This window comes from Diuraphis noxia, unplaced genomic scaffold (genome assembly GCF_037042655.1).
Source record: "Diuraphis noxia isolate RWA-SAM2 unplaced genomic scaffold, SU_Dnox_SAM2 contig0002, whole genome shotgun sequence".
Taxonomy (NCBI): domain Eukaryota; kingdom Metazoa; phylum Arthropoda; class Insecta; order Hemiptera; family Aphididae; genus Diuraphis; species Diuraphis noxia.
The window spans coordinates 55,129,214-55,146,177 of NW_028301712.1; the positions used below are offsets into that span (position 1 = coordinate 55,129,214).

General features: G+C 26.4%; 1 protein-coding gene across 2 annotated transcripts in view; it reads right to left on the bottom strand.

Moving 5' to 3' along the window:
* Positions 1 to 15,114: 15,114 nt before the first annotated feature.
* The window catches only part of MESR3 (misexpression suppressor of ras 3), a 37,509-nt gene continuing 35,659 nt past the window's right edge, over positions 15,115 to 16,964 (bottom strand). For both annotated transcript variants that reach the window (XM_089220103.1, XM_089220102.1), the window contains one exon: positions 15,115 to 16,278. In XM_089220103.1, the coding sequence (XP_089076229.1) occupies positions 15,718 to 16,278 (561 nt within the window). In that variant the 3' untranslated portion in view covers positions 15,115 to 15,717. The remainder of the gene's footprint in view (positions 16,279 to 16,964) is intronic.

Sequence of the window (16,964 nt, forward strand, 5' to 3'; positions counted from 1 at the left end):
ACTTCTTCTCGTAGACGCAAATAGTGTTTGAGTTTTGTGTCATTTAACCCCTAAAGCCTTCATATTTTCATCTATGCCCCACCCCTCCCAAAAGAACCAACTTGTTCACTTTTCTAACAGATAAAATATTGTATTTGAAGATTAAAGCATTTTTAAGTTTTAACTGATTGTCCACTAGATTTAACACTTACAAATCAATTATTTTAGTGAGTAATATTTGAAGACCTTAATAATGTTTGTTATTATTATTATTTATATTTATTGAATGAAAACCTGCAGCAGTGCAGCAGCATTGGCAATTGGAATTAAAGTTTTATTACAGAAAATTGTCTAAGTTATAATATTTTTATAGATATTTATTTTACACTATACAATAATAGTTTCAATAATTAAAAATACAATAAGTTATAAATATCACTATATATGTATTTATTATTATTATTATTTTTGTTTTATTGGTCTTGAAATTATAAAATTTCTGCTTCGACAACCAAGGCCATTACCATAACATCATTTGTGTACATACTAATATATATTTATTATTTATATATATTATATTAGTAGTTCTTCTTCTTATTATTATCATACAACTCAAATAAACGCGAAATTGCAGTAATAAATAAACACTCGTAGTAAATTTATTATTTTCATGTAAATGTAATGTTTGAATAAAATTTACCAAAAAAGTTAGTATTTTTAGGATATATTATAATATGATGTATAATATATATCTATGTACATGGTACATAATATTTGTTCTTGGATTTATAGCTGTTGATATCTATGATTATGCATACAAAATTATGAAATCAAGCATAAATATTATGACACCAGGAGAACTATTGGAAATAAAAACGACGATATAATATTACATTTTTTTGAATAGTTTTAAAATCCACATAATTTTTATTGAATTGCATAAATTATATTTAATATGCTTAGGACAGCATTGAAAAACTATAAGTATGGCCGTCTGGTATAAATTTAAAAATTATACTCTAGGTATAATGTATAGTATAATATATCAAGCTGTACTGCACATATATCTTAGTAACATAAATTTAAACTAACTCTAATGTAGGTCATACCTACAGGTAGGTTAACATTTTTACTTTTTGATACTGTCTATATCATTGTAACGACAATCAAATAGAAATGTAATATTTACTCTAACGTTATATAATATTTATTAAGATATTATTTTTATTAACTATTTTATATAATGTGTGAGAAAATGAGAACTGATAAAAAAAAATTTTAATTAGAGCGTATATTTTGCCAAATATCAAAATATTCAAAAACATGTGTAAGAAGTAAGAAGTTAACAATTCAGAAAATTCAAGATTTGTTATTTCTGTGACGGTTTATTGAATGGAAGCCACGCACTATTTGTGTAAGTATTAAGTACTAATAGCAACTTGTTTGATATGAATATGATATAATGATACGCAGGGACATAATACATTATGATCATTGGAACTTATTTAAGAAATCTATGTGTAATCATTGGTCATATAATTTGCATTTGTTTTTTATAAAGTAAAGTTATAAAAATTCATTGATAATGAATTGTGCCGTTTTGGCGTAGTTATTTTCATACAAAATCGCGTTCATCTCTAAAGGCTGGATTAAAAAAAAAGTATTTTAAGTTGTAAATATTTTTGAATTATCTATAGTATAGATTCTATACAAAAACGTGTGCAGGTTAGTGTTGTTAGACTAGCATTACTAGCAATACTGCTATTCGAAATTGAATATATTTTAATTTGCCTCTTCCAATATAATATTGAATTTCTAAAAGAAAAAAAAAATAGAACAAAGATAAAAATCGACGTTCACGGGTAAATAATAGTGGATAGTCGTCCATCTGGACTGTTCTCCATTTACCTGATGTTCAGCTGTCTACAGTCTGCATGTGTAGGCTGTATGGGAAGACTGAAGAAAACGTCTCATTTAGTGTTCTGAAACATTTCATTGTATTTCATTTATGAGTGATCAGTTCTGTGATTGTACAAATAATATAAAAATTATAGTCTGCAGTTATAATGAATTTAAAATTAAAAAAAATATATATAATACTTATGCATTGATCACTTGATGAATGATAATATAAATACCTAATTTAAGTCCGTAAATGTCTTGTTACTAGTAAATACATCTAGTACACTAGATTCTATAATAAGTAGGTAAGTAGGTACATATTTTATATTCTCTGTGCGCGAGGGATACGATTATAAACAATTTTAGTATTTAAATTCAATAATTAAATGTCAGTAGGCAAAGGTTGGATATCTTTTAACAATTTAGTTTTAAATTTTAGATTTTGAGCTTCGTTTATTTATTTTTTATATAATTAGTATATCTAAAGTTTATATTATGTGGTTATTATGTTGTATGATATGCAATAATAGTGTTCACTACATAAATGTAAAAACTGAACTACTAAAAAGAATAATAAAAAAATGAATTTACAACATTGAATTAAACTTTGAATAAACATAAAGATATAATATTATGGTTTCCTATTGCTTTGTATTATAAAAGATTGTAAGGTTATGTAACTTATTTTTAAAGAATAAGGTTATAACTTACATAGCCCATCATCGTTATTAGATAGTGTTTTTATAGTTTTAGTTATTACTAATTATTCATTATATATACATGTAAAATAATATAATACATAATATAATTCTTTGTAATCAAAATAAAGATTTAACTTTTTAATTTTAAATGGCTGAACAGCGATTTTATTATTCTTGTACTCCAATGTAATCATTAAAAAAAACTCACATACACAAAATGTATACGCACAATCGCGATTCGTTGAATAAAATTTTTATCAAAAATATTTATTCAGTACTTATTATTCTATACTATAGTCTATACAAGACTGTGTTTAACGATACTCTTAAAGTAATGACTAATAAAATAACTAATAAGTATACGTGAGTTAATACGTTAATAATAGTAACATACTACCTATAGACAATAAAAATATATTTACAATGTCTATCAGGTGTATGACACGAAAATAAAAATATGTACAGTAAATCATTAAAAATTAAAATGTATATGTCAAATAATTGTATATTATCATAATAATAATATATCTTCCTCGGCTTTCCTTATTTTAATGTCCACAATCAATATGTGCAAATGAATATCAGTTTTGACATTTTAAAAATATTTATGAATTATGACATTGAAAGAACTAGAAACACTTTGTTAATTGTTATGTATAATATGTTATGTATATTATGTAAAATATAATATAAATGTATAAACTATAAGAAATTAGTAATTAAAAATGAAAATGAAAATGATGAAATTTGATTAAAAAAATAAATACTTATTATGTAAAGTTGAGGGCAATAAAAAATAATATATTTATGAAATTAGTAATTTCATTTTATTATTACTTGTTCCGTACATAAATATTGATTATATAACTGTTATGCATAAATAAATAATGTATGATGAATATAATTTATGTATTAGATTATATATTTATTCATTTAAAATAATTATTGATATAAAGGTTAAAAGGTTAAAAGTTAAGTAAAACAATTTTTTTCCTAACATATTATTTTCTTAATGTTTCTATAATATTCGATTATAATAACATTGCGATGACAAGTTTAGATATATACAGGGTGAATTATCAAGAATTTTCACCCCATTTTTCCTTTAATAATTCATTTATTCAAAATTTAATTTTTGGAATTTTTAATTGTTTAATCAAATACCATTTTATCAAATTCTTGAATTTTTTTGTAATAATTAAGAGGTGTATCCTGTAGCATTACAAACTTCTGTTTTTTGAATGATAATTTTTTTTTAATTTTTTTTATTAAGCGAATAGCAAAAGTTTTTTTTTTTGAAAACTGCAATGAACCCTATAAAACCAGTAGAAAAGAAGGCCTTTCATTTTAGAAATACAATTTTTTATCAGTTTTGCTGTACATTTGACGCGAGTATTTATAAATTCCAAAAATCAGATTTTAAATACCTAACTGAATTGTTGAAGAAAGAAAAGAGGGTGTGCATGCTTGTTGAATCACTCTGTATAATATGAATGTATAATCATTTATAAACGTCTTAGCTGTATTACCGTAATATAATTACGTTATTAATGTATTAAAAAAAAATTACCCTACGTAATTACATAAAAAATCATTATTTGTTATGTAATATTTAAAGTCACGTACCTGCATATACATATAGTACAAATAGTTAAAGATACAACGATGAGTATACTCTGTACACATAATAATATATACTATATAGTATAATATTTAATCTACTATATTATCACAGTATTTCTTATATTTATTTTATAAATTATCGTCGTATATACGATTGACACTGCAGTTATCCAAAGAATGAGGCGCACCTTAGAGGACTAGAAAACTAATTTAGGATAGGTGTATTTAAATTTGATATGTCATTATTTCTTAGCAATATATCTATATAATATACAATCATAGTACAACGTGCGTTGTGAGTATATACCGTAATTAATTATTTGTACTGTTTGAATCTTTTTTCTAGTCGAAACTATAGTCAACTGTATTAACGATTTGTGATAAAATTATTATATAATTTATATTTTAATAAACAAAATTATGAAAACATATTTTGTACAAATGATAAATTAAAGAAAATAATGTATTTAGTAACTGTAAATTAAAAAAAGGCGGGTAAGTCACGGATGTCGCTCTGCTGTACAGTAGGTTACAAGTGGGTTACTGTGATGGATGGAATTAAATTTGAATCCAATGATATTATATCATTGTATACAAAAAACGATTCTGAGCGAAGACGGTTTATCTGTCTAGGATATATTATAGATTATTAAACATTTTCAAATCTTAGATTTAAAAAGAAGATTTTTTATGAATTTCTAGTTTGAAATAATTTACGAATTTTCGTGATTTTCGTGATTTTTACATATGTTGTCAAAATTCAAACTTTGAATGCTTGTAAAAAAAGATTGTGACTATGAATTTATTTTAGCCTTTCAAGCTTTTCTGCCTAACAAATAAATTTTTATCGATATTAAATTAAAAAAAACTAATAATGATCGAAAATTTCAAATGCCTATGAATAGTTCAACTTTAGTCGAAATTTTTTGAAAAAATGCAATTGCATGGTGGATAGAATATACTTATATAAACATTCAGTGAAAATTTCATGCATCTATGGTCATTCGTTTTAAAGTCACATCAAAAACCAAAATCGATTTTGTCGAAAAATGAGTGTGCGTAAAATTTCCCATTTTTCCCTTAGTTTTTCTCGATTATTTAGAAAAGTATTAAGAATTTTACTTTTGACCCCCCAAAGTACCAACTAGATTCACTTTCTGATCGAACGAGGTACTGAAGTCAAAAATCGAAGCACTTTTACTGCCCCAAAATTTGATGACAGACAAAAAAAAAAAACACACACATCATGGTAAAATCAATACATTCATCGCTCCGCTCACAATCTAAAAGCGGGCAAGTCGTGAATGTCGCTCTGCTGTACAGTAGGTCACAAGTGGGTTACTGTAATGGATGGAATTAAAACCTATTCTAAGCGAAGACAGTTTATCTGTCTAGGATATATTATGGATTATTAAAATTTTTCAATTCTTAGATTCAAAAAGAAATTTTTTTAAGAATTTCTAGCTTAAAATAATTTGCGAATTTCCGCAATTTTTACGTATGTTGTAAAAATTCAAACTTTAAATGCTTATAAAAAAAAATCGTGCCTATGTATTTTTAATATTTTTCAACTGCTATCGTAACAATGTGTTAGGAGCCTTGTATTGAATTTTCAAGATTTTCTACCCAACAAATAAATTTTGATCGATATTAATTTAAAAAAAACTAATAACGATCGAAAATTGCATATACCTATAAATAATAAAAATATATTATTATTATTCTTATTATTTATAGTTCAACTTAAGTCGAATTTTTTAAAAATTGCATGGTGGATAGAATATACTTATATAAACATTCGGTGAAAATTGCATGTATCTATGGTCATTTGTTTTAAAGTCACATCAAAAACCAAAATCGATTTTGTCGAAAAATGAGTGTGCGTAAAATTTCCCGTTTTTCCCTTAGTTTTTAGTTTGTTTATTCCGATTATTTAGAAGAATATTGAGAATTTTTTACTTTTGACTCCCCACAGTACCAATTAGATTCACTTTCTGATCGAACGAGGTACTCAAATCGAAAATCGAAGCAATTTTACTGTCCCAAAACGTGATGACAGATACAAAAAAAAAAATAAAAAAAATAATAAAAAAACAAAAAAAACATACATCATGGTAAAATCAATACATTCATCGCTCCGCTTAGAATCTAATAAAAATATTTTTTCATAGGAAAAAATAATGACAATATAATTATATTTCAGTTTTTTTTTTTTTTTTTTTAGTTTATTAAGTAGTACCTATTAAGTTGAATAGGGTGGTCTTTCCACTGCTAAATTATATAAGTAAATAGTAAATATTATTAAAAATACAATAAATGATTATATTTGGAATACTGTTTGAGGAACGGCCATTAAAGAAGGATGGTAACTCTAAAAACAAAAAAACCTGGTCAACAAGTCACTGCGATAATTCACGAATACATTTGTTTTGAGTTAGGTTAGGTTAATGTCTAGCATGAATGCCTTGTCTATTACCTGTACGATATTTTATTATTTTTATATTCGTGACCTTTCGGTACCCAATAGCATAATTGCATAAATGCATAATTGTATAATACAAAAATACAATACGTACATATCATGTATTATATTTCAATTTATTAACTGAACTTTACAAGACTTATAGCTTTGCTGCGCATATACCTATCTTATTCTCATACGATTTTCATTGATAATAATTTTTAACAGCTATTCTATTCTATAATCAATGGTACTACTACGAAACACACATAATATCAAGGCTGTCAACGGCTTATAATTCTGTCGGTTTCATTAATTAATCAATAAATTTATCTATCTTTCTTCTTTTAACAAGCAAATTCTACAGTTCTTAGAACTCAATGCTGTCACCATTTGGGGAAACTACGCCAAAACATATTCAAGTTATTCAATTCAAAATATTTAGAACAATTAAAAATGTTCTCTCGCATCGTTGTGAATTGGTTTTAGTATACCTCAATTCACTAGCAAATCGTTTACTTTTTTTAAACATTCATAATCATTATTATTATATAATTGAAAAAATTTAAGTTAAAATAATATTGAAAATTTATTCATCTAGTATTCTAGCTGTATTGTGCGACTTAAGAAAATAGTACCATATTAATAAAAAAATTTCACCTTCAAAAAAATTACCGTATAGATCATGCCACTGGTAATTGGTATATACCGTGTGTTCAATTTTAAAGGTAACAGGAAATATTTCGAACGCATGACCTTGAATTTGATTCGGGTTTTTTTTATAGGATACAGGACATATTATAAATACATTTTTTTTTTGATAAATTTAAATTTTTAACTGTTTTTATCTGTGCATGCGCAGTAAAATAAAAATTTCTTAAATAGGAACCATTATTTTTGACACTGGATTTGGATTGCTCAATTTTTTTTGAGCAAATTTGATCTTTACAGTTTGTTGATATCTTCAAAATTGCCATTTTTATGACGGTCGAAAGTTTTAAATCAGTTAATTCGTAAATATCGCATTTTTCAACGAATAAATTATAATGATATTTTTTTATAAATTCTATGTAATAATAAATACACATTGTAGTTTTAATAAAAATAAATTGTTATAATATTACCTATAAATGTGTAATTAAGATAGAGCGTTAAAAAATGCGATATTTACGAATTAACTATAGTTAATTTAAAACTTCGACCGTCATAAAAATGGCAATTTTGTAGATATCAACAAACTGTAAAGATCAAAGTTGCTCAAAAAAAAATAGATCAATCCAAATCCAGTGTCAAAAATAATGGTTCCTATTTAAGAAATTTTTATTTTACTGCGCATGCGCAGATAAACAAAAGTTGAAAATTTAAATTTATCAAAAAAATATGTATTTATATATCCTGTATCCTGTAAAAAAAAGTCGAATCAAATTCAAGTTCATGCGTTCGAAATATTTCCTGTTACCTTTAAAATTGAACACACGGTATTACCATTTTATCGCTCAATATTCCATAGACAGAATAGATGCCGGATTCTTAGAAATTATTTATTATTATCTAATCTTAAAGTGAGCTCTTTAAATTTTTTTCGTTCGAATCCGTTCGGAAGTGTTCGAAAAAAAGCACTTCGTTGAACGCATAATATAATTCTAATTATATTACCCTATTCTAATTATATATTGTATGGAGATAAATAGAACAGAAATAGAAATCCAACTTCGGCAGACAGTATTAGGCAACTTTTTTCTCTTAATCGAACTATTACAATAAAAATAAACGAATATGTGATTATGATTTTAATATTATTAATCGTGAGTAGTCACCCTAAATTGACCGGTGCAGTCTATTACCTAAACATTCCTCAAATTGTCAAAATCGGTAGAGTATTTTTTTTTATTCTATAGGCCTCAGCATTTATACACTTTTCCTTTCATATGCATATAAATATTTAATAGCTGTAACCCGTAGCTTTTGTTCCAATTCAATTACGAAGAACCGTTCGGGGTCCTAAAATAGAAGTGTACAATTTGATATAAATTGGTAAAAACTTGTGGATTTGCATTCATACATAACTTAGATGAACCCGACTAATTATATTTTGCTATTAGCCGACTATCTATAAAAATGCATTGACTATTTATTTATCGTTTTCATTTTTCTTAGGTTGAAATATTCACAGTTATTTATCGTCGAAATCAGCCGAGAATTTTTTTAAATATAAACCCTACCAAATCTTACACTTTGCTTCTAACATAATGTGAGAGCTATTAACCTTAAAAATGTTAACCCAAGCCTCGCAAAACTACAAACCTATCTCAAAAAACGTCAGCGTATGACTATTGTATGTATTTCAGTATTTGCACCATTTTTGCTGCTCACATTCACTTAAAAGTGTAAACTATTATTTGCCAGACTATTCTTGTGATGCTGAGATTTGTTTTAAAACAAACTATATATTCAGTTGGTCATAAATCATAGTATTATGTTTTATTCTTAAATAATATAATAATTAAAAATAAAAGTTGTTCGGACTTCGGAGATTATTGACTTCAAGTATGTTGAATATTGTAATGTATTACATTTTCAGAACGTTAATTATATCCCCGAGTTTTTTTAATTTTTTTTTGTTCTGTTTAGTAGTTAAGAAATAGATTGTAAGATTGTCTAAAGTTTGACACCTTCTACGAAATATTTTGAAATTTTATTCCTACTTATTTATAAACATTTATTTAATTATTAATGTAATTTGGTACTTATAAGAATTAGGTAATGTTGCATTGCAATCTTCATCACCAGAACACATTAATATTAATTGGTTTTTAAGTACACATTGATAGATTGCATTGCACTATTGCAGTCAAAATATTAAATTTTAATACGATTTTAAATAGTCGCAAATTAGGTTTCTCATAATTTATATTATTAACTTATGCCTTTGATGTACATATATATTTTAATCGAGATCATAATAATAGTCTATTTCTATTTTTTATGTCTCGTAGTTTTGTATCTTGTTTGATTAAATTTCAGTTATGGCTATTTTTAATATAACGTTTTCCACTCCATGTGGATTTCTCTTTTTAGTATTTAATATATTTTCTCATTCTTGTAAATGTAAGATTTCTTTTAATTTTGATTATTCGTAGGTAATTATTTATAGTTTGAAATGCTTTTATCAATATCAAGTCAAATGTTATAGGTTGTTATTGAATATTGATATTCGTCAACATTGTATCATTGATTATCAGATCAAACATGAAATTTGTAAAAAGATCATAATATAGAATACATCTCTAGCTATTTCTATACATTTCTTTAAAAAAATATAAATATTCCATTTTAGTTTAATGAACTTTGGTATACATAAATTTATGATTAAATTTGCCTTATTTTATGTTATAAAATAAAACACGCATATTGTTTAACCTATAATTAAATGAACAAGTTCTTGGGATTTTAATATATTGAAAAACTGGTTTTACGTTGAGCGATTGATACTTAATTGTAAAAAAAATATACGATAAAATTGTATTAAAAAAATTGATCCTATTATTATTTTAATAATTTCAATTACATTCAATCATGTATTTATAAATATAATTAATACTGAAAAAAGTCATGTTTAATTTAATTATATATTTTTAAATGTTTCAAATGAAACACTATTCCACGATTTTAATGTATATTTTTATAGGACTATTATTTATTTGGAAGCAAGAGTTATTATTTATTTATTGTAAGTTATAAATAAGTGTATTACTATTAAGAGCAGAGATACTTGTATGTTTATGCACATAATGAGCACCGTGCTATTCTATTATCGATTTTCTTGTGATAGGTAATCTTAAAAGGTCGAAGGGAAATGAAAAAACTCGGGTTTCTGCCTTGTATTTTGGATATAAAATATGAAGTATTACACGTCGATAATTTAGAGATTTGTTCTACTTTATATATTTTGTTTAATGTGTAGAGTTTATTCTGTATTGTATATTTTGTAACTATAAGGAATAATCATTATACGAAATAATATACGTATTTTTAGGCATGTGATGAGACTGTTCTATTAATTTAATGTATTAGAAAACGTATTTTTCACATGTTTATCGTTGTATAAATTTGATGCCACTGTATAAATTAGTTTAACAGATGTTAAATTTAAGTATGATTTCTATACAAATATACAATACATCGTTTCAGTAAAAAAAAAAAAAAAAAAAACGTTAATTAGATGTACAAGTATAACATATGTTTTTAGGTTTTATTGTTAGGATCTCAGGGTTATAAATCGTGTTTTCGAGAAAATAAAAAGACTACCCATACAAACTATTGAGATCTTCAATTCTGTACAGGCTATAGTGCTATACCTAACAAGTAACAATTTTGTTAGACCTCCCTGTAGACATTTTAAAGTTATTACTAAGGAGTAATGGTTATTAGTTTAATACTGTTCCCATTGCTTGCTATTATTCATTTACATATTTCATAAATAATAATATATTATCTAGTAGGTACTTACTGCTTAATAGTTAATAGTTTTTTTTTTCAAATATATTATGTCTATTTTACTTATGAGTAATAAAATAAATAAATAAATCATTACATTTGTTAAATATATTAGTTTTTTGAGTTTTTTCAATGTTTGAATTATAAAATTATTTTATATTTAATGATTAACTGTTTTATAGTTTCATAGTTAAGTTTAAATTATTATGAATGTATAAAATTATAAAATATGATGCAATATAAAAAAAAAATAATAATAAACGAGCGATGAAATAAAAAAAAAAAATTGGTAGGTACTCGAAACGGTTTTCAGTTTCGACGAATCGGTGTAAAAAACAATTGAATATTAGATATAATATCATAATATATCGTATTGATATTATACATACCTAACCTGCATTAAGTACCTACTGGCTATACTACAGTAATTCCTATCTATCAACTGTAAAATAATGTACTGTAAATCCAAGACATTATTTGTGTATTGTGTGTCTAAGAATCTAAGTAATAACTTATCAATACCGATGACGAGGCAATAAATATATGTATATTGAATTACCAAATAATGGTTATAATAAATTTTAGTTTTATAAAAAAAAAAAATGTATGGATAAAAATTACATATTAAATACCTCTTCTGAAAGTTTTTATTTCCAATAAATACCTACGTGAAATAAAGAAAAAAACAAATTATTATAAAATAATTACAACATCTTCGTTCCCATAATCGACACTGAATCATTAACTATTTTTTGATTATTCATTATACCTAGGTAGTAGGTATAAATATATGAGCATGCAGTGGCGTCAATGTGTTACATACTACGTAAAACAATGGACACCAACCTCCCCAACCATCACTGCTAACAAAATAAAATAATTGTTAATATTAATAAAAATATTATTTAGTTGCCAGTTAGTAGGTATATTTAACTTATAATAAAAACAATAATCTTTATTTTGCGGAATAAAATTCCAATTTTAATAATAATATACAGTGTAATGCAGTGTAAGTGTAATATACACAGATATTAATTTAACATATTGATTTATCATTTATATCTAATAAAGAGACTCAAAATAAAATGGTGTTGTAACCATTTAAATTAAATACCCCTCCTTAATACCCTAAACAAAAACACCAAGCTAAGTGCCACTAGTGGATGGCTTCTTATTCAAGAAATCCATGTTCTAACCCCTATACTATATTATGCTTGTTGTAAAAAATTGTATTGATTGTGTATATGTGTTTGTGAAATAAAAAAATATATCTAATAAATAATTTAAACAATTACCTATGTTACAAAGGAAAAAAAATTAGTTTTTAGTTTAGATAAAAAAAGCTGTCCATTAATTTGGGAATTAAAAGCAGTAGGAAAAAAAAAATATATTCATGTTTATAACGTAACATTTTGAACTTCAAAAATACTGTTGATGATTTAGGTACAATAACTAGTATGATTAATTAGTATATTACCCCACTATTGCCATTCTAAATAAACTTGTTCATAAAATGTTTACCACTACGACTACCGAAGAACACTATACGTCTATACCTTACATAGTTTTTAAACATATACCGTACTACTTAAGTAACAATAGGTAATAAGATTAATTAAGTATAAACATTTTATACACTTTGAGTCAATCGATGTTGTAGATGTATAATTTATTATAATATGAAGTATAGTAAAATGATTTTTTTTTATATTAAATTAAATATAAACACAGAATAAATGAAAAGAAATTGAGAATTTTTTAAAAATCTTTTAATCATTACAATATTATGCATTAATACTTGAATAATCTTACAAGTGTTTTAGTCAACGTTGGGCTAGTTTTGCTTCGTCTGACATATTGTGCGATGCCTTTTATTAGCTGGAATAGGCAATTTAACAACGTTACCGTAAAATGTTTAGCTATATGATTAAAAAAAAATCACTTTTACATGCAAGAATGTTCCAATTTTATTTGTTACAAAATAGTTATGTGTGAATGTGCTTATCCTAGCAAACATTTATCATTTATGCTATTGATGTGTGACAAGGATGAAATTGCCAACATTCCTTGTTATTAGCGTGGCTTAATATAAATTTATTACTAATGTTATATTTGAAAATAGTTAATTCTCATTAGGTAACCAGAAGTAAGCAATAAACATTGAAAAAAAAAATATATATTTTAGAAATTAGAATATTAGTTGTTAGCGCAATAAAAGTATTGACTAGAAGGCGCAAACATATACTCGTAGACTATAGTTTATACCTAATATTATACTTCATGTTTCTAGATAATCAATACTTTGGAGAGTAGATTATAGATAATAATTAGTAAGCTATCAATAGTCGTGCATTTATCAATATAGAGTATTCCAAGTTATACAATAACAGGTCAAATTTACAATAGATGCCAACTGATTTAATATATTGAATTTTTAAATAATTAAAACAATATTGAAAACAGTAGACACAAATAATTGCATCCATTAGGATTAGTAATATTACAATCAATAATTTATTTAATGCACAATTATAAACTTTCAAGATTGAACATATAGAAAAAAAAATTAATATTTAATAAAATATTTATAATTCGTGTTGTTCAAATTTAAATATAATGTAAACTTAAAATTGGGGTATTAGATATTAAATTTTATAATTTTTTAATATAAATGTTAAAATGTAAGTCTAAATGTCTAGGTAATAGTTTGATTCTATGAATTTGCCAAATAAAATTATTTCTTAATACATATTATATTGGGTGAGACACCATTAGGCAATATCAGAACTATTTAACTTTAATGATTAACCAGAGCTTAAAGTGGGAAAAAGTCCAGGGGGACCAATGTCTCCACATGGGTATATTTAAGGAGGAGGACGGGGATATATCTTCTTAAACTTTTATTTTACAGCTAAAATTTAATATTTGGTGGGGTAGTTTACTGTAAGAGGTTTACAGACCTCATACAGTGATCCCCCCCCCAAATCAAATTCCTAATTACGCCACTGTGTCACACTGTATATCTATATAGTTTTATAAGCGGTCCATGTACAATTTTATGAATAATGTGTAATAAATATATTTTATATTATATATAATATTTTAATATATAAACAGTGATTTTAAGAGCATACTCATCTGACTTTTAATCCTGAGTAATGTCCAAGTTTTTAATTTATTTCATGTAAAATTTTAATCACAAATAAAACATAAATACTACATTTTTAAGGGGAAGGTTTTTAACTGCTATCAGAGATAGCGGGATTGAGTCTACCTAAGCCCTCTACTTTAACTCCTTAAACTAATTTAATTCATCGATATTTTCCCTTCAACGTGTCCATAAGTTACTTATTTTTGTAACTTGTGTTGATTGATATTTTTCAATTACACCACTATGTTTTAATACATTTAAATTAAATTTACGAGTGTCATAACATAAATTGTATTAATCATATTTTGATTTCATTAATTAGTTCTTTAAAATAAATTATGGGACATATTAAAAATCCAATTTCATAGCTTGTATGAATAAATTTATATTATTAAGTATAACGACATATATATATTACTTATATTTATAAATACTATAAAGTAATAATTATTAATTACTGTTACATATTTTAGTCTTAATATTTATTAATAAATAAAAAAAAAACAATATTTAATTATAATAATTTATGTGGATGATGGATATAATAAAATTATTCTATTAAAATTAAAAGTAAAAGCATGAAGTTTATAAGAAAAAAAAAGTCATAAATTAACACAATTACATAACAGGTAATAACAATATATAAACATAACTTAGAGTTTACTCAAGCATAAGTGGTTATGGAATATATTTTATAATATTATGTAAGCAACAATAAAGGATACGAGCATACAAGAATTTGGAAACTTTTAAAATGTCTTATTAATGACAGTCATTATACAATATTAAATTTAGGCATAATGCATAATTAAATAATTTCGTTCAAGTATCATAATAATTGTTATTTACAACTAGTTAGGTATGCCATAAGACATATATATTTGTGTTAAATAGTATACACTCATTGAACAATAAACATGTACAATTTACCGTCGATGATATAACTATTCTTAAGCTTAACATAATATCACGACTTCGATTTGTATGCATTTAAAATAATACATTTATATGTTATTATCGTTATAGTATTACGGGATCGCAGTCATAATTTTTTATCCCCAGGTCGATATGAATGACATACGCAACTATACAACAAACACTACATACAAATTAATACCGTATTATCATTATACTATCAGTATATATTACATTTTCTGGTGCGGACTAGGATAAAGAATAATATTATTATAATATATTGTATACTCTTAAAAGGATTCTATCGAAACGAGACACACGTCGAGTGTTGGTTTTAATGTTAAGTTAATAGAAATATCGACCGCGGCAAAAAAAACTGACTACATGTACAGAGATCCCTGTATTATATTATTATGATATCATGATGTACGCCGCCGTCGCCTGCCGGAACCGTTTCACGCGCCTCTGTCTCGTCATCACGAAGTCGGTCACGGTGCATCGAGCGGCACCATCGTCGGAGTTGGCACGAGATTCTGCAGGGACAAGTATCTGGACCGATCGGAGACTTCGACGTTGGTGATGTGCTCGAAGCAGCACGGTGTCGATATGTGCGACTTGTCGGGGAGCCGACGGACCGGCGCCGGTCTGTGTTTCTGTTTCCTCGCGCTCTTCGACCGGTTTCCGGGGCCGGACAGCCGGATGTTCTCCGGATCGGAAGTGAGCCGATCGATGTGCGACCACAGCTGCTGGGCTGCTTCCGAACAGTCGAAGCTCAGTCCGATCAGCTGGGTGTGGTCGGTCGACAGGCACATGGTGTGGAACCCCTGGCTGGAGACCTTGTACGAAGTCAAGTTGTCGATCGTGTCCCGCCACAGGGCGAAGCACGTGCCGCGCTCCACGAGGAGTATCTGAATGCAGGGCTTGTCTCTGGACCGAGTATCCCCGCTGTCGTACAACACGACCGGAATTCCGGTGAACTTCAGGTCCCAGCTGCCTCCCGGAGACGAGTTGTGCACGTACAAGTTGGCCATCGATCCGCACACGTACACCTGTGACAAATGTTGACGATATTATAATATAATAATATTTTAAAATAATAACGCGGGGTGCTGTTTGTAGGTGCAGGGTGCCGGATGGGGGTGTGGGGCAAGATATTTTCATAGATAGCTTCAGTCGCTTGCACGATATCGGTAGAGTTTTGGACTTTGGTAACATGGACCGAGTCTATTGTCCAAGTGTCAATGACAGCGATCTCATTGTTGCGATGGGACAATATTTCTGTGTAAATTATGTTGCCTATGTGGACCGCCCGTATGGCAGATGTAGGTAATAATTTATTTTACACTAGTGTCATTGTAAATTATTCTACATATTATTATCAATCATATTATAGCGAATGAGTGATGTAAAACTATTATATACATATTCATATGAACTACCCCGTTACTGAATGAGTCGCTGTTATGCGTTTACATTTTCAATAATTGAACACGTTGTTATAATAATATAATGGTGATTTAGAGTACCACATTATTGCATGTTCTTACTGGCATATCACGATTCTTCTATCCTCTCATGTATAACTTAATTATGTACGAATTATGTATATTTGGACTTAATTAATGGATTGTTTATTTAGGTTAATGAAATTACAGTTTTAAATTATTGTGTTCATTTTAGCTTATTTGTTATTATTACACACTGTTAAGAAATATTGAATCATTATAATTAGGCA